The sequence below is a fragment of the Esox lucius genome, chromosome 22, assembly GCF_011004845.1.
Source record: "Esox lucius isolate fEsoLuc1 chromosome 22, fEsoLuc1.pri, whole genome shotgun sequence".
In the NCBI taxonomy this organism is placed as follows: domain Eukaryota; kingdom Metazoa; phylum Chordata; class Actinopteri; order Esociformes; family Esocidae; genus Esox; species Esox lucius.
This window is the reverse complement of record NC_047590.1, coordinates 4,287,615-4,306,140: the sequence shown is the minus strand read 5'-3', so window position 1 is coordinate 4,306,140 and position 18,526 is coordinate 4,287,615. Positions and strand designations below refer to the sequence as shown.

Below are 18,526 nucleotides of genomic sequence, written 5' to 3'. Positions count from 1 at the left end.
ATCAAGTCTGCGCTTAGGCCGGTGGTCACTGTCAGCTCTGGTTTGCTACAGTACGTCTCTTCTAAACACTCAACACCAGTGAATGTAATCTACAAACATCCTCTGTCATTTCCAGACAGTGCTTGCACTGTGCAGCGCATTCAGATTGTTCACAGTAAATAGGCTATGTAAATAGACAATATATTAAATGAAGCTCAACGCCCATGTATGTATATTGCTGTGTTTATTTATTTATGATGCAAACAGATTTTGAATAACCTTGAGAGCAATTGAACGACCATGAATAATCATACTGACACAATTACTGAAACGTCTTTTGCTGAGCTGTCCGGTTTTGCTTACACACAAGGACACGCACGCAGGCATGTACGCGGACACACACACACACACACACACACACACACACACACACACACACACACACACACACACACATTCTCTCTCCCTCTCTTTATTTTTTACATGCTGTACTCCCAGTTTCATCCCGCTCAAAATGCCTTCCCTCCTTAATTTCGTAACATCCAACTGTACCTACGACCCTGTCATCATTGACCCGGACGCAGCGACTGGAACTGAAGATCACGCATGTCTTCCTTCTTTGCCTTCGCGCCAAGCCATTTTGTTTTTTTCCCCCAGACTAGATGTCCCACCTGACTAGATGTCCCACCAGACTAGATGTCCCACCAGACCAGATGTCAGTCAGATTGGCCTGCGCCTGATCACAAATTCACTAGACTGACAACCTCCGTTAGTCTTGGCAGGGTGTTTGTGTAGACGTAACAGAAAGACCTAACTATACTATTAGCCAATCAGAAGGGCACAAACATGTTGGGTTTAGCCAAGCCCACGCTCTGGCCTATGAGGATTCTGCTCCTCCAGTCAGGGATAAGATTTGGTAATCCAGTCTCACTTTAGATCAGGGCTCCTAGGACTTCATGCAAGTCTTTCATTTCAAAACTAAAAGGTAATGAGTTGGGTAGTTTTTATCCCCAAAGTCTGAATTATCTTGATCACATTAGAATGGTGGATTGAGTGTTGATTTAAAAAGTGCAGGTGTACTACAATTAAGATGCAGCATTTTAAAAGGGTTAGGGTTAGAAATTAAATGATAAAATCAAAGGTTTATCATGTTTTATTGACTGCAGCATAGCTAGCCGTTAGCAGAGGCGTCGCTAGGATCACAATACATTCGGGGCTTAGCCCGCCCTCCCGCCCCGCCCGAGACAGAAAGTACAGGGTTTTGAATGTACATGTGGAACATTTCGATGTGCACGCTAGTGGCCTACACGTCTACATTGTCATAACGCGCGATCGGAATTATAGATGAATAGATCAGATATTTTTTTATTATTATATTTTTTTGGTCTGTTTGATATCCGGGGCTATTCCCCTGGGAGTTAAGGTAACATATTGGGAAGCATCAAAAAAGTGCTTAACAGTGTAGATGACGTGCCACAACCTGTCCAATCGATCGCAAATGTATGCCTGCTCAAACAGGTGTGCCAGGGTATGTTAGTAGTCAAGAGCTTTAGACCAGTAAATGAAAGGTTGACGGTTCGAATCTGAGTGAATAGTGTTGTTCTGTCCCTACTCAACACAGTTTAGTTATTTTCTGAAACAGGCCCAAAGATTTATATTTTTTGTCAAACCTAGCTTTCTTGTTGGTTAAAAAACATTGAAACCTACCTCTGACAGTACTGTAGTTTGCCAAATATCCACAATCTAGATTCTTTGATCTTGATCAAATTGCATTTTCTGAAAAAACATCTAGTAAATACCATCAATCTTCATTGAGTATTTTAATAAAATGTACTTAATGTTTTATTTTGTTGCCATTTATTTTGGATTCAAGCTTGTCAGCAAGCATTTCAGTGTTAGTAGAGAACTGGCCCCTAGTCTCTGGTCTGATCATGAAGTGCAGCTCTTCCTTGATATTTTTCGGTATGAGTGCCAATAAGATGGACAGGAACATGTTAGCTAGGGCAGCAACAATATAAACAGACTTGACCAGTTGACATCAAGGCAGAGTTTCCCTTTAGAAGATGCGTAGCCCCTCCCTATCCATGATGTTAGAAAGGCAGGCTGCCCTGAGAAGATGAATCAACACCCTGGAAAGATCTTAGGGCTCCACTCACACAACACTTGACTGCTAAATGAATGTATCATATTTTATCTTGAGCTTTACCAGTGGTGGTTAAGGGAGCCACATTTGAAAAAATAAAATAAAAATAAATAATCACTGCCCAAGCTGCCAAACCTTTAGGAGGATCTGGGTAAGGCAGGGGGGTCTGACAAAGTCAATATTTATACATTATTGTTTAATATACTGTTACATGGATTCAGGGCTCTGCAGTGATCCAACCCATATAATTAGCAGATACTCCTAACGTTTCTTTTGTTTAATGTATTTTTAATTTGATCAATTCTCAATTTCAAAGACAACCTGGACAAAGGCATTTCGATTCTAGACATGTGAGTACACAACATAAGAACAGTAATATAAGGGAAAACTTTCAAGTGAAATTAACGCAGTGGGACAAATAAAGCTTCTCTATTTCTTCATCCATTTTAACAAGACCTACACATCTTTGTATTTGGATTCAGAAGACGTGTAAGTTATCTTGAGAGTCTGACATTTCATAAATGGAGTCATAGTTGGGAATAACTCAACTATTCCAACAATCTGTAGAAATAAAAAAATGTATTACTCTGTTTTACTGATTTAGGCATTCAGTCAAACTGATACACATGATATGCATCTGCTTCAAGATGTAAATTACCAATGCAACATTTTAGAAAAACACAAATCCCCCTGTTAGGTAAAAAATAAAATAATCCATCAACGCCCAAAGTCAGTAAAAATAGACATCTAGTAGACAGCTGGTTGTTAATTATGAAGTCCACAGTCCAAATTGAAGGTCAAATTAATAGATTTGTTTGAATAATTAGGATTTACGTTTTGCTGTAGAAAAATATTTTACATACATATAAAGATACAAATACATTTAATAAGCCAGAGTCCTATATTACAGTAGCTACAATACATTGTTTGTTGATGTAGTGTTTATTCCAGGGAGAAACAATTTCCGAGCTGAAAATGATGAATGCCAGTTTCACTGAGAAGCACAAGAACAATTAGCTTTGTAACAGCTGACCCCATGTGGTTCACATATATAGTGAATGGTTGTAAATCGTTTGCCAGCTATTCAAATTCATTTTAGGCCTGAAAAATATTTTCATGTGAAAATAAGATTTACCAGAATCCATTTTTTTGTCAGCAAGCCTTGTGTCATTTCCCTAATAGTCATACAAAAAGCACCACTATAAATCCTGACAGTACGCATTACATGGAACAAACTGATTTCCCAATATTCCCAAGCAGAGGGGATCAGCTGAATACATGTTCCAGGTCAAAGGTCAAACATGTTCTCCCCCGCATTTGTTTCCCAACACAACAGCCCCTCTGGCTGTGCTAAACTTCTCTCTCCTGCATCTCTATCTGAGGGTGGGGTTAGTCCCCAGGTGGAGCTCTAGAGTAGAGAACTGATCTGCCCCTCTCCTCCACCAGCTAGCTAGTCAGTATGATCAGGACAACAACGCTGTGGGTTATTCATCGATTGCTTGTATCTCCAGAAAACACACACACACTCACACACACACACCAACAGGAGGTCGTACCAACACAGAAACACTCCTAAGATCAAAATCTCCATTACATTATCAGCCCTAAGTATTCTGTTAAATCACACTGAATACACACACATTGAATAGCTGAAAAAAATTCTATATGTAAATATATGTACAGATGACAGAATAAATACATAAACAGTATTATATAAGTGCGAATTAACAATTATTGTGTGGGAAGTTCCATTGTAGTTACAGTGGACATGAAAACATGTCAGATGCGTGTGTGTTTGAAAAATAGTTTAAGATGGGATTATGTTACTTGTAATCAGTAGCACGAGAAATTGAGCCATAACGGTATTAAATGTACAAACCTGACGGATATAAAGACAGACATTTCTTCTCCCACAGCCGTTCAATGCTTCCCACAAGTGACAAGGCTGCCTGTTCATTACGTACTCCATCTTGATGTAATTTATCCAAAGCACGCACAGTTTCTTTCTTAGTAACGGGTCCCAATTCTATGTTTTAATACACAGTATATGTAACCATGACGAGTAATAACGACAGGGTGCTATGAACTACTACTTCTTTAATAATGATTCAAGAGACTCATCTGAAATTGCCCAAGTTAAATTAGAAAAAGTTAAATTGTGTTTCAACCCAAAAATAAGTGACAAAAGTATTTGCTTCCTTGTTTCCCTCCTCAAGACTGAGCCTGTTCCTTTCGTCATTTATGCTGTTCTTCCATGCAGAATCCTTCCAGATCCTTGAGATCCTGGAATCTCATTGATCTGGAAGAATACCATAGACGGCCTTCTCCAATATAAACCAAATGTTTTCAATGGGATTCAAGTGCGAAGACTGATATGGCCACTGCAAAATGTTGTGCTTCAGCAGTAGTTCACTTGTGGATTTCTGTGCTTGGGGTTAATTGACTTGCAGTTACAAAGTTAAATCCTCTTGAGCAGAGGTGTAAAAAGTACAAAGTAAATGTACTCAACTGGGCTCGGATTTGTTCATTAATTTAGGGGAGTATCTAATTAAGATCTAAGTAACCAGGTAAATGAAGCTCAAAACTAACCAGTGATCAATTAAATGAAGAGTGTAAATTATCAATTTACAGGGGCTACTGGTTAGTTATGAACTCTGTTCACCTGGTCATTTAGCTCTTCCTTTGGAATGTCCCAAAACTGGAGAACACAGCAGAGTACTTTTACTTGAGGACAAATGTCAGTCTCGTTACAGAGGCAACCAGGTTTTTAGGCCATAATGCTGTTCACCATGCCAAGGGCCACCCCAAATAGGCCCACTATACTGTGTGTACCAAAGGCTTGGGGTTCACTTCTGCTTGTGCATTGATGCATTCTCATTTCAACGACAAATGCCAGAAACCAAATCAGTGTAAACTAACAACAGGCTTTAGTAGTGTTGTAGCCAACTAGAGGCAGATCATATTTACATGCCACAACGTGTGTGTGAGTGTGTGTGAGTGTGTGTGTGTGTGTGTGTGTGTATCTAAGTTCAAAGAGAAAAGCCCCTGGATGGATACAGGACAGCATCTTCATGTGAAAGGCTCGGTTTTAATCAAAGTATTTGTTAATGGCCTGTGATGACCGTGCAGCTGTGATGTATATGACAGACCCAATATTAATTTCCCGGAAATACACAGTGCTGGACACCCAATGAGATTCACCTCCTGCCTTGAATGTTTGCTTAGTCACCTGACAGGATGTGACATCATAACTCGGGTTGAAACGCAACCTTTCATCACAAGAAGGAGAATGCCAGAGTTGTCACTTGTACTGGATGTCTTTAGGTAGCTTCAGTTCAGTGTATGTGAGCGTGTGTGCGTGTGTGTGTACACGTGTGTCCTTCTTTCCCCTTCAATGTGGAGACGTAGCTCTACCTTAGGGGTGATAATGGCATTCTCCATGACAACAGCCGTGTGACATCGCTGCTGCCCTTGAGGGTTAGGACCCACCCACACAGAGGATTGCTGTGGAAACACGACAGTGTCAGGGGTCGGCTCCCATCTTTCCTCCATTCTCAGCTGGTGTGAGGGACGGCGGCAGAGAGCAGTTTATCCTACAACTCCGACTAAGTCTGGGGGTGTGAGGCTTTGACCACTGGCCTGACTGTCTGGCTACCCTGGTACAGTTGGTTTGCAGGACAGTACTTAACACTAATACTTAACACTGTACTACTTAACACTGTAAACTGGGTTTCTGTCAAGAGCACGGTCTGTCTGAAGTGGTGCCTGAAGAATGACCTCCACACCCCAGCCAGGTGCTGTTCTTCGGAGATCTCACAACAGCAGGCTTGGGGACAAGTTGAATGAGACTGACTGACTACACACTCAAACACAAACACACACACACACACATAGATTCTTGTTCTGCTTCTACCAGACTTCCTATAGTTTATCATATGGACTATATTACTATTTACTACCAAACAATTTTACAAACTAAAATATTGCAGTGTTTGGGTCCTTATTATTATTCTTACTACTCTATTTATTATTATTATCTTTATTTTATTGACTGACTCTATAATGTCTACTGTTGATGGAAAAAGCTATTAAGTTACTCATTAAATGTTTAATACCTCATGCATTATGTTCATTGACATAGTATGTATATATTTTGTTCAACCTAATATATTTCATTCATAGAATAGCAAATCATAATCAATAAACTCATTTTGATTTTGTTAAATGTCCGTCATAACGTTATCAAGTGTTGATCACAAACCCCAGCCATTTAAGAACAGTAAGCTACTGCCCTCCAGTGGAAATTTAAAGTAAAACAAAAAATAAGTGTATTTGACACCTGAGGTGGCAATGAAATTAGAATAGTACAAAAAACGTAATACCCATAATATACTTTTTGATAGTCCACAGCTCTCAGCCAATCAACATTCAAGTCAGGCATAACTGACATATGTAAGTGCTATTCACTCAGAAAGAAGACATTTACATGGTATTCAGAGTTCTGTCCTTGGCAATAAAACAGACGTAATACCTGAGATGCCATATTATATATTGTTATTAATTTGTCACTTTCTTGGCACATTTTAGCACTAAATAAGGAGACGCATTAAAGACAACAGGAAATTCCTAAAAATTTTTTTTTAAATTGTTTTTGTTGTTAATAACAGAAATAGCAGCACAGCCTCAAATTAATATTTTTTTTAGCGCAATATCTAAATAAAAAATGTACTGTACTGTAGCATAACAATGAAAAGAACATTACCTGTTGGATAAACATAGTTTACAAAGACTGTTCATACACTGAGCTGACTGCAAAACAGGTGTCCAGACTTCTTCGTAATGTGCCAGTTGACCTCCGAGCAGAGTCACAGTAAGGTCATTCTGGCTCTGCGGTAGGTTGCCTCACCCTAAACAGGAACTTTGCTCACAGACGTACTGGGCAGTCATTCTGACCCCTGTGGAGCAGACAAAAATATCCCCAGTTTAGATTAGGTTCTTCCTCCAGCAGGTCGCACTGATTTTGAGCGCCTGTTCACTGAGGTATTGTTCAGGGCCACACCAAATGTCGCCGTCAAAATAGCACGGACACTAGGCGTGCAAACGGGGATAACAGACAAACGTCAAGGTGTCCACAAAGATCTAGCAAACCGACAGGATGTTTACAAAGATTTATGTCGTCATTAAATACAAGAAATGATGTTGCCGTCACGAAACAGGGCACTGTATGAATGCCGTATACAAAAACACCTTTTATTCCTGTCCTGTGTAGAGAGTTCAACTCTGGAACAAAACTAGAGGTTTACAGAGTTCACAATGACAGGTCAGAATGGCAGATTTCATGATTTAAGTTTTTATTTTCACCACCCTTGGACTTCTCCACATTTCATTGTGTTACAACATGAAATATGAAAGGATATCGTTTATAATTTGCCACTGATCAATCCTGTAATGTCAAAGTGAAAGATAAAACTTCACATTGTCATGAATTTATTGACAAATACAAAAAACAAAATAGATCGATTGCATAAGTATTGACCCCTTTGGTCAATATTTGGTAGAAGCACAGCTTTTGAAACACCTTCAGGACACTACACTCAGGCGGACTCCGTTCAGCTAATTGCGTGATCAGCAGGACCACAGCTCTAACAGGTCATAGCGAAGCGGTTGAATACTTACGCACTCCGTTATTTTCCGCTTTTTACTTCACATCACAGTACAACAGTGTCAACAATGGATCAGTCTCAGGGCCGATAATCTGCAGCGATGAAAAAAAAAACCACCAAAGAATATCTCCAGTTTGGTTACTAGCCAGCATGTCACCGCTGGCAGCTCAGGACAAAACGAGGAACTCACCGTGTTCGATAGAGGCACGGCCGACGAGTGGGAAGAGCCCGAGGGAGGGACTGGGTCTGCAGTCGGTCGTCTGGGAGCGGACGACTGTGCCCTCCGCACGGCTGAAGCCACAGCCTGGGCAAAGCAGGACGAGATGGCCGTCTTCCTGGCCAGGGACCCGGAGGCGCCGGGAGGCACGTACGGCGTGGGCAGAGTCAGACGAATCATGTTCGGTTTGGTTAGAGACGGGAAGTTGGTCAAATCATCTCCCTCTGCTGGAACACTTGAGGTAGGACTCAGCAGAGGGGAGTGAGGGGGAGGATAGGAGGGAGGGCTGGGGTTTCGCCCCCCAGGAAGCCTCACTATTGGCTGGGTGGCATGCGTCTCCTCTCCCTCCTTGTTATGGCAAAGAGGGGGAGGAGGAGGAGGGAAACAGAAACGGTCTTCTTCGCCCTCCTTATCTTCTTCCAACATCGGGCTGGGCTCCTGGAACGATCGTCGGCTCTCTGGTTGAGGAGGTGAGATCATCTCATTTCCAGGCGTATCACCGGTGTGGGCAAAGAGGACAGTTCCATACGGATTGGACACCTCTGAGAGGGACTCCAAATCCTCCTGGACTTGGACTCCTGAGTCCGGACTCTCCTCAGCATGAATGGGTGAAAGTGACTCCGCCCCGTGGGGTTCCACAGGGGAATTCGTTTCCGTCTGGTGTAGCTCAACAGAACGAGACAAACCATGAGGACTCAGAACACGGCCAGTAGATTCTTCAGGAGTCCTAAGAGGAGAACCTTCTGGAGTCCTTAGAGGAGAACACTTGGATTTCATATTAGGCTTCAGACCGGGTCCCTCGACCTCAGACCACTCATTGACTGACTGCTGGTCCTCCCATTCCGGGTCTGGAACCCCATTATGGGTTTCATCCACGGTTTGAGGTGGTTCTGAGGTCTTTCCCAGGGTCAGGTCCGCCCCAGGGCCCTGTTGCCTCCTGGGAGTCTGCGCGCGGGGCACCACGGTGAACGTGGTCATTCCCTCTCTCTGACCGGGGTTCCTCCAGGCCCCTCCCAACACCTTGGCCCTGAGCTGGAGCAGATGGAGGGGACTGACCTCCTGAAGGCCCTGTGGCCGCGTCGAGGATCCAGGCGGGCCCCCGACGACGGAGTTCACCTCCCTCGGGCTGGAGGGGGACGGGTGCTTGAGTTTGGCCCGAGTCTGACAAAGCAGGAACGGGGTCAGCGTCTCCGCTACGGAGGTGGGTGGGGGAGGGCTTGTGGGGTAGGGATTGAAGGGTCGAAGGGTAGTCGGGGACGATGACGAGGGAAATCGGGGTTGGGTCAGGGGGCTGGGGCTGTTTTCGGATGAGGCTGAGGACGGCGAGTCCTGGCCCTGGCTCTCCCCAACCTCCTCCTCCACTGTGTATAGGGACACTTCGTTCCCTGTTGAGAGAGATAAACTGTTAGGAGGAATGTGATATTAGCCTCCTCTAATCTGGGTGTTGATTTATGTAGCCATGCAGTCAAAACATCTGAACAGCAAGACTTACAGAAGTAATGTTGCCCTGGTGCGAAAATCATGATTGAGTTTTAAAACATTAACATAAAACAGTGTAGACGCGCAAACCAAGGTTTTGTAACAATGACAGGCTAATTTAAGAGCACTTTATTAAAATCAAACGTATACTTTGGTAAAATAACAAGAACAAATATTATTTGCGTAAAGAACAATGTTATATCTAACTTGGAAAAGATCAACAGCTGTAGTTTATTAAACAGTAAAAGTGTCAAGGTAGAAAAAATGACAATTAGGGAGTAGAAAAGGAAAATAGAAAAAAAAAAAAAAAAGTGTTGAAACACAACAAACCCAAATACCTTCATACAGCCGTTTCATACCAAAATGAACTTGGAATGGAATAACACATATCTGTAAAAGGCACAGCGATCATATTGCAGAAATGAAAGAAACCCACCATCTAAACCCAGGTAAAATAAAGTACACAGATAGCATTAAATGACAATAAACAATAGAAACAAATAGAACTAAACAAAGCAAATAGAACAAGAACAAGAAAAAAAGAGCTGGTGAAGGAAGACAACTATAGGACAACCATGACAGCCCAAAAACAAAACATGGAGGACAGGAGGCAGAACAGGCCGCCACGGAACAGGAGAAGCAGGAGGAGCAGCACAAAGGAAGAGGAGAGGGAAGGAGGACAGCTCTCACTCGCCGTCTGCAGGAGGGAGAAAAAGGGGGAGAGTGCTTTAGAACGGTGGTCTTCAACCCTGATCCAGTGCCAGGATTAAAGATGACCGCCCACGGGAACACCAAAAGCTACCCAAATATCAGCCCCACCACACCGAGGAAGCAACGGTCAGGGAACCAGGATGACTAGCCGGAGGAGGGAAGCCAACACACTACCCTCCGAAATGTCCAACAGTAGGGGGCAGCAGTGCCACCGTACACAAAACGTCATTCAACACACCGCCCCCTCGCCCAGACTCAAAATCAACCAGTATTTGGACCCTGACTGACCTTTGACCTCAGGGCCCTGGAGTGGCCGGTTCCGCGTGTTAGCACAGGGGGGTGGCGGCGGGGCGCGCTTCTTCTTCCTAGAAGTCGGCTGAGAAACAGCCGGGGGGGGGGGGGGGGGGGGGGGGATAAGACATAAGAAGTCGGACCCGTAATGATTTCGGAGGCCATGGCAGAGAGCCGGAGAGGACAGGAAGCTTTCACATTCTACTGAGACAAACTGTGATCCTCATCTCTGAGCACCAGTCACCCACCGGCTGTATGTTGAGGTTCGCCGGGACACTCCGAGAGCTTGCCAGGGGGGGCTGAGGTGCCCGTCTCTTCTTAGCTGGCAGGGTGTTGGAGGGGCCACCCAGGGAGTTCATGCTGACACTGGTGACCCTGTGGTTCTTCAAACCCGGTGAGGCCGGGGCACTCCCAGAAACCCCCTGGAGAAGAGAGCCGACCGCAAAATGCAAAGCTTTATCAGGGCACGCTAACATTTTAAACACGCACTCCAATCTGGCTTGGCCCAGCAAAGACAACCGGCAGTCATGTTGAGTGTCATCTATTCCAACATGTTTGTAGATAACGGTTGACTGTAATAGTAAAGCTAAGCTGTAGAAGAGTAAAAAAAATGTGACCTTATCAGGTTTCTTCTTAATTCTCCTGAATAAACTGAACAATCCCTTGTTCTCCTTCTGTTTCTTCCCTTTATCTGGCAAGCTGGAGTTTTCTGCTGCTTGTGCTTCTAGGAGAAATAATTAGCAATCAAAGATAATGATCGCTTAATTATTCTTATGAAATTTGTTCTGTGCCATTATTATAGTTTCTTTTTTGTTTCTTACATGTCTGATGTCAAGTTATGTACCTTCTGGTGGGGGTGGTGTGATTACCACTTCCAGACTGACAGCTGGACTGACAACTGTTCAGGAAGAGGAGAGAGACATCCTTCATTCATATAACACACACAAACTGGACCAACACAGCCCTGATAGAGTGGCATTAAAGGGGACTAATGACAAATATCTACGTTTTGTCCAAGTCGCTGATTTAAAAGTTTTCTTTGGTTTTCAAGTCCCTGGTTTTCTATCATCTCCTCAAAATGCCATGAGACGTTTATGGAGGTGAAGTTAGAAAAGGTCAAATCTAAAACCTGACACCGTTAATCCTATAAAATGTATATGTTACGTACCACAATAGATTGGGGCTGCCCAATTTTGTGTTTTCACAGTGACAGAACATTTGTTTTTCACACAGATAATCGTTATTTCACGAAGTTCTGTCAAATCACGAGTGGGGTAAGAGAAATGTAACCAGTTGACTCGAATCTGCTCTCCCTGAATAAGAGAGAGCATAAAGAGACAGTTCAACAATAACTTGAAGCGATTTATGAACTTGACAAATCTTAGATAGTCATTGTCATTCCCCTTTGAAACACATACAAAGGAAATAATAAAACTAGCTAATTTATGAAAACAGCATGTCGTTACCAAAAACAGACAAGCAATATCACATATAAACAACCGTCTCTCACCGGCAGCTTCTTTGGCATGCAGCTCCCTCAGCCCGTAGTCGTTGAGAGACTTAGTTAAGTCCAAAGGTTCTTCAGAGTTGTTTTTCAGTAAGATGGTGGACTCAAGGTCAAACTCGCACTTCTCACAAATGGTAGGCAGGAGGCGCTGTAGAGGAACTCTAGGGTTGACCCTCACTACAGCCTTGTGGTTCTTCTTATAGTTAACAAGCAGTCGTACTGTTGCCTGTAGGAAACAGAATCCCTTCGATGCATATACACATCCAGGATGAAGATGGGTTGTGTGTGTGTGTTCAATATAATCTCTTATTTACCTCAGGCACATACGGTTTCCTTATCTTCTCCTCTACCCCTTTAGGTTTCAGGATGATCCGGTCAGCCTCCATGGCTCCAATCAGGGAGCTGGGTTTGCAGGCGATGTCGTTTCTATTGGCAGACTGGAGTTCTACTGTGAAGTCAGACGGGTTCAGGTGGTACTGGGCACAGAGCGAGACCAGTAAGTCCATCACAGGTGTACTGTGAACAAACAAACACACTTCATCACAGGTGTACTGTGAAGATACAAACACACTTCATCTAAGGTGTACTGTGAACATACAAACACACTTCATCCAAAGTGTACTGTGAAGATACAAACACACTTCATCCAAGGTGTACTGTGAAGATACAAACACACTTCATCCAAGGTGTACTGTGAAGATACAAACACACTTCATCCAAGGTGTACTGTGAAGATACAAACACACTTCATCCAAGGTGTACTGTGAACATACAAACACACTTCTTCACAGGTGTACTGTGAACATACAAACACACTTCATCACAGGTGTACTGTGAACATACAAACACACTTCATCACAGGTGTACTGTGAACATACAAACACACTTCATCACAGGTGTACTGTGAAGATACAAACACACTTCATCACAGGTGTACTGTGAAGATACAAACACACTTCATCACAGGTGTACTGTGAAGATACAAACACTTCATCACAGGTGTCCTGTGAAGATACAAACACACTTCATCACAGGTGTACTGTGAAGATACAAACACACTTCATCACAGGTGTACTGTGAAGATACAAACACACTTCATCACAGGTGTACTGTGAAGATACAAACAAAAAACTGAACCACATAGTATGTGTGAAAAACTTTCTAAGAATAAAAAAAAAAGATGAAAGCAGCAAAGCCCAGGTAGAAAGTAAAAAGACAACCCCCCTCAGCTCGTCTTTTGAAAACCTAACCTGGGTGTTTAGCTGGAATTTCTGGGCGACACACTGGTTATGGTGCCAACGACACCCCAAGGCATCATGGGTGGAGCACCGTCTAATTAGTCCCTGCGACAGATGGCCGGTTGCCGGGGGCAACAGTGGAGGGGAAAAACTCTTCAGGTGGCGGGATTTCTTCGGTAACGTCCGCCCGTCGGACAACCGTTTGAACGTTGGGGTAACCGCGCTGGGAGGGCTCGTCCGCCGTCTCGCCTGAGCGCTTCCGTTCCCTGGAGTCACAGAGGGCCTGATGGGGGCAGTATGCTGATGCTGTGCATCACCAACGCAGGGAGCGGGCGCATACCCTAACCCGACGGGGATGGAGGATGCGAGAACGGACCCGGTGATGGATGTGCGGGTCAGAGTAGACTGGGAGATTTGGGGCTTTTAAAGCTACCAAAAATGAGTATGTCTTGGTGATCTCCGGAGACCGTGGGAGACAGGAATCGTTCTGGTTCAGCCGGACTGATGGGTGAGCCCTAAGTCCCAAGGGGGAGAGGTCCATGTGTTGACGCCCACACAATCAGGGCAGAGCATATCCCAGGGCCAAGGGGGAAATGCATGACTTAAACCACTTTTTAAAGTTATAATCATAAACAAAGAATCAATAAAGAGTTAGACATTCAGCAACGATTTAGACACTTTGAAAAATAATCAGGGTGGTATTTAGGCGTGCACGACATTTTGTTATTATTCATTTGGAAAACGTTCTCAAATCTCTGTGAATCCATTCCATGTACACAGTTTGACCTTGTATGAATCCATGGAAGAATGAATGCACAGAATTCAACTTTTTTTTACACTATTTAACCTAGTCTTTAGCATTCCTCTGATATAGAATTGATTGTAACATTCTGATGCCTGATTGTAACATTCTGATGTCTGATTGTAACATTCTAATGCTTGTAACATTCTAATGCTTGTAACATTCTAATGCTTGTATGCATTCTAATGCTTGTATGCATTCTAATGCTTGTATGCATTCTAATGCTTGTATGCATCTCACCTTCCATGCACCGTGGTCCTTTTCTCCAGGCCTCCTGGTAGAAGTACTGTCAGAATATGTTCCTTCTCCAGCGGGCTCTCCTTCTCGTTCATGGAGCCTCTATGGGGCTCTAAATGTGACAGGGGTCTTAGACTTCAGCTGTATCTCCAAACAGAGAGGGGCAATTTCACCATAAACAGAATGTATTCCATTCCCCAAATCAAGTAAAGCTGTTGTCAGTCTACTAAAATGGGCCCAAAAGTGCAACACAGACTAATGCCAGTTTGAAATGTATGACTCCTGCTCTACAAACTCTTTGGAGATGAAGTTTGCATGCCGGAGAAAAGCTACTTTGTCCTGAAAAGATAAACACCCCTCTTGTTCTCAAAAAACACATGTGGATGTGTAGTGTAAAAACAAAACCAGTCGTTATTTTCTCCGTCCACAGACGTATAGAAACAGAGTGCATACATTTACATTTGCAATTGTCCACAACATAACACGATGCTGACTCTGCGCACGCGCGCAGTCTGTAATTAATTGCTTGCAAACTGAAAAAATCTACATAATTATTTGCTGAACGTCACTGCCAAGTACTTACATCCTACATGTCGTTTGCAACTATACATAACAACCATGAAGCTACTTACTGGACAACATCGGCTTTTAAGAAACGCTGTAGTCGAAGAAGACCTGATGTTTTGCACCATGATTCCCACAGAAACAATATTGCGCCAGTTTCGTTCGAAGTTTGGGTTGATAAGAGGCAACGCCTAGTGTATTTGAAGAAGTGAGTTCATCAGTGCATGCCTCCCTCGGCAGCTGTGAGTAACTGTTCATCACCACGATGTACACTGCTACGCTCTGGGGATGTTCTGTGCGATGGGTGGGTAAATATGTCCAGATATATGGGCCTATTTGGGAATACCTAATCTCTACTCATTCTGGAAGGAAAATCCTGGGGCCTTCTGTAAACAGCTAAATTACAGAAGTCGATTTGACATGAATCTCAGCCTGAGCTTTCCAAAATGGATGCTTCCCAAATTAAACCATATTTTATATAAGTCCATATATTGTGAAGTGTATAGGCTTTATTTGACCAGTGTATGTAAGGAACGGCATGAATTCTGGCATTTATGGTAGGTGGCCAAGTATCAGTGCATTTCAGGGACTTTAGGAGTGCATATAGAGGTTTTGACACTCCATGCTGTCCCCTGAGTTAGTGTTAGTTATGAAGATGAGTTGGTAAGGAAGCAACCATGCTAGGCTGGGCGGATTATTATTGGGTTTGTTTGCTATTTGTATTCCAGTCTTTTAAAGGCAGATTTTAGATCATGTTTTTAATTTCCATGCCAGCTCATTTCATTGGCTTACCCTGAAACCTTTTCTGTAAAGCCGACTGTAAAATCTACAATGTCCTACTCAATTATTGTCTGTATACTTTTGTTTTTTGAAACATTCTGATATCAGATGTTCTTGAATATGTTGGTATGCAGCTATCATTCATGGAAGTGCTATTTTATAGCGATTCTTTTTAAAGAAAGAAATTGAAAGAGCATTGCCACAAAATAAAGTGACTTATTGTCATGTTCTGCATACTGTTACAATAATGTAATACATATAACTAATAAGACATGGTTGTCTACATTCCAACACTCGAAAGACAAATGTTATGATATATTTGGTTTATTAAATCTGCAATATTTTAATGCCTTTGACATCCATACTAACTCTGACTTCTACAGTGGTAAATACTCCTCAGTTAGGTATCAAGGACAATGTCCCTGGTGTTTAGAGTGAACTGACAGGTATCTGTTTCCAATACTTTTATTTAAATGTAGAAACCCAGTTTTGACCTATTATTTGACTTGCGGTCATGTCTCCCCAGTAGGCTTGTCCACTTCATGTAACCTCTGTTACACTTCTAATTAGCTTATTTTGTCATGAAATGTATATTCTGCTTGCTAATTCTGAGACATTAGAGTTGGGATTCTGCATGGAAATGTCCACAACGCTTTAACTGCTCTAAACCAAATTCTCCCCGGTCACCACACTAACTCGCATCTTAATGTCAGTGGTAGTCAGGAAACTTTATTTAAACTATTAAACGCATGATAAAGTCACATCGGAAAATGTATCCCTGACTAAGAGCCCAAACTGAACCTGACTCAACCTATTATGTCTAAGGAAGCCCTGACTGGGCCATGTTGGTCAGCTGGCTAATACAGACCAAAATAGGCTTTACTCTTTCAAGGGTGGATTAGCTTCCTCCAAGCCGCCGTCCCAACGGATCTTCAGTTACACAACCAAATACAGGAGAAACCAAGACGCTTTTCTTACCTTTTTGTGCCGAGCATTATGTTCCATCTAGGTGCCTGTCATTTTCCCCAACACTGATGAATGGAAAGCTAGTGAGGGAGAGAGGGGGCAGATCCTTTGCACTGTAATCTTTGTTTAGCAGATAGCCTATCACACCTTCTGGCCCCGCCCAGCACTCTGACATCATACTGTCCCGTCTTCACGTAGCCTGCACAGACCACAGCCTGGTAAATCCAAGCGTCTCTCCTCCTCGCGTGATTTCTACCTGAGTTTAAGTCATTGTCTGGGATTGCTTCACAGCGATGAGGACGGCAATCGACGCCTGAGCCTGTGGAATAAACTGTGATTTAGGGAGGCTGGAGTATTAAGCATTTAATACCATTTAGAGGCTCTGCTGGGGTCTAGACTCTAGACAACCATACGGTCTGACTAGGAGCTATGGCTGGAGATGGACTGTGCCTCTGCAGCCCGGGTTGATCAACATACAGTAGCAACCATTCACCACGAGGGAGTTTAATCAATTTAAGCCTGGGAACACATGTCCACAGTCACTGTAATCTTGTAATCTCATTTGGTAGTTAAACAATGGGGATTCCCTGCAACAGTTGGTAGACAATAGTGTGTGTGGCCTTTGCTACATTTCATGGTAAACACGGTGGATTTAATTGGGGTGGGGGGTTGTACATGATTTCAGGTTAAAAACACCTGTCTCTGGGAGGTTCCACAGTAAATCTCGATTGAAGTTCCTGAAAAGCACCAAGCAGGGGTAGGATAGAAGAACATTGCCAAGACATTGAATTTCCCCCGAAGCACAGTAAATGCCACTGTAAGAGCAATTTATCCATTTGTTTGCCTTTGTGTGGTTTGCTGTAATACACTTTGGTAAAACCAGGTGGCAGACAGCTTTTAAACAGGAGGGGCTATGCAGACAGGTGTGAATGCCGTTTCTGACCGTGACAATGGCATCTGCAGGTAGTGTATATATATAGATATGGTATCTATGTATCCTAGATATGGTTAGGCCACCTGACTGTGATTAAAAACTATGTTCTACCTGGATGCAGGAAACTTATTGTATTTGGGAGCAATAAATGAATCGGCAAAGAAAAGTTAGACATCTAACATCTGGACATTGTGCACTACACAGCTGATGCCTACGGCGCACCTCCGTTTAAGTTGTTACAGATGTGACCTCCCTGACTGGTGGCCTCCCTGGCTACTGGCCTCCCTGACTGGTGGCCTCCCTGGCTACTGGCCTCCTTGACTGGTGGCCTCCCTGACTACTGGCCTCCATGACTGGTGGCCGTCTTCCCTGGATAGTTAGTTTTTGAGGATGCCCTTTTCTAGGCAGATTGATGGGTGTGCCCTATTGTCTTTGTTTGTTGATAGTGGCTGTAACGGCCTTGCAGTTAGCCACGATGGTTGCATGTCGACGAATGTAGCCTTTCACGGCTGAGCTGGGAGCCCCTGTGCATGCTGCAACAACAGCACGGCTGCTTCACAAAAGCCTTTGTGGGAAAGTGGTGAAAAGAACAAAACTCAATCAACAAATGAAACCAATCTCAGGTTAGAGTTTGCCTGAAGGCATGTGGGAGAGACCAATATAAATGAGCAACCACACACACACACGGTCATATAATGATTGACAATGCAAATCTACGAGAAAAGCCAACCTACACATATACCTTTATAACAGTGGTGCACATTACGTGGTACGACCGTTTTGAAAGCATTCGCACACGGCAGCAAATATTCTTATTTGTGGGTGAGGGAATCGTTTGTAACTCCAACACTTGGGCCATGACATGAACTCCTTTTCCTCTGTTCTCCACCTCACCTTTTGTTATCTCAATGCACTGTTTACTTAAGCCAGTTTATTGAATAGTTCAGAGGAAACTCGGGAAGTTTTGACTGACCCGCGTTGTTTCATACAGGTTTCCTGTGCTGTGCAATCACCT

The 18,526-nt window shown here is 43.2% G+C and overlaps 1 protein-coding gene across 8 annotated transcripts; it reads right to left on the bottom strand.

The window, feature by feature from the left end:
* Positions 1 to 1,323: 1,323 nt before the first annotated feature.
* LOC105020033 (protein cordon-bleu) lies at positions 1,324 to 16,907 on the bottom strand. Of its 8 annotated transcripts, none has more exons than XR_004575168.1 (10): positions 14,900 to 16,573; positions 14,271 to 14,379; positions 12,305 to 12,506; positions 11,994 to 12,216; positions 11,328 to 11,381; positions 10,732 to 11,207; positions 10,481 to 10,568; positions 7,976 to 9,387; positions 6,885 to 7,077; positions 1,324 to 5,626 (listed from the first exon to the last, which is right to left on the bottom strand). XR_004575168.1 is itself a non-coding variant. In XM_020042084.2 (10 exons), the coding sequence occupies exons 1-10, from the start codon at positions 14,907 to 14,909 to the stop codon at positions 7,066 to 7,068; spliced, it is 2,391 nt and encodes a 796-aa protein (XP_019897643.2). In that variant the 5' UTR covers positions 14,910 to 16,572; the 3' UTR covers positions 5,633 to 7,065. The 8 variants fall into 8 exon arrangements, 7 of the variants coding, with proteins under 7 accessions (XP_019897643.2, XP_034145747.1, XP_034145744.1 ...); XM_020042084.2 differs by lacking the exon at positions 1,324 to 5,626 and having other exon boundaries at positions 5,633 to 7,077; positions 10,732 to 10,905; positions 11,101 to 11,207; positions 14,900 to 16,572; XM_034289856.1 differs by lacking the exons at positions 1,324 to 5,626; positions 14,900 to 16,573 and adding an exon at positions 16,590 to 16,907 and having other exon boundaries at positions 5,633 to 7,077; positions 14,271 to 14,414.
* Positions 16,908 to 18,526: the final 1,619 nt, after the last annotated feature.

Coding starts and splice junctions, on each gene's coding strand:
- LOC105020033 (XM_034289851.1), bottom strand. Junction 12,217..12,304: donor GGAAACCGTATGTGCCTGAG/GTAAATAAGAGA, acceptor TGTTTCCTACAG/GCAACAGTACGACTGCTTGT. Junction 11,208..11,327: donor CACACCACCCCCACCAGAAG/GTACATAACTTG, acceptor TATTTCTCCTAG/AAGCACAAGCAGCAGAAAAC.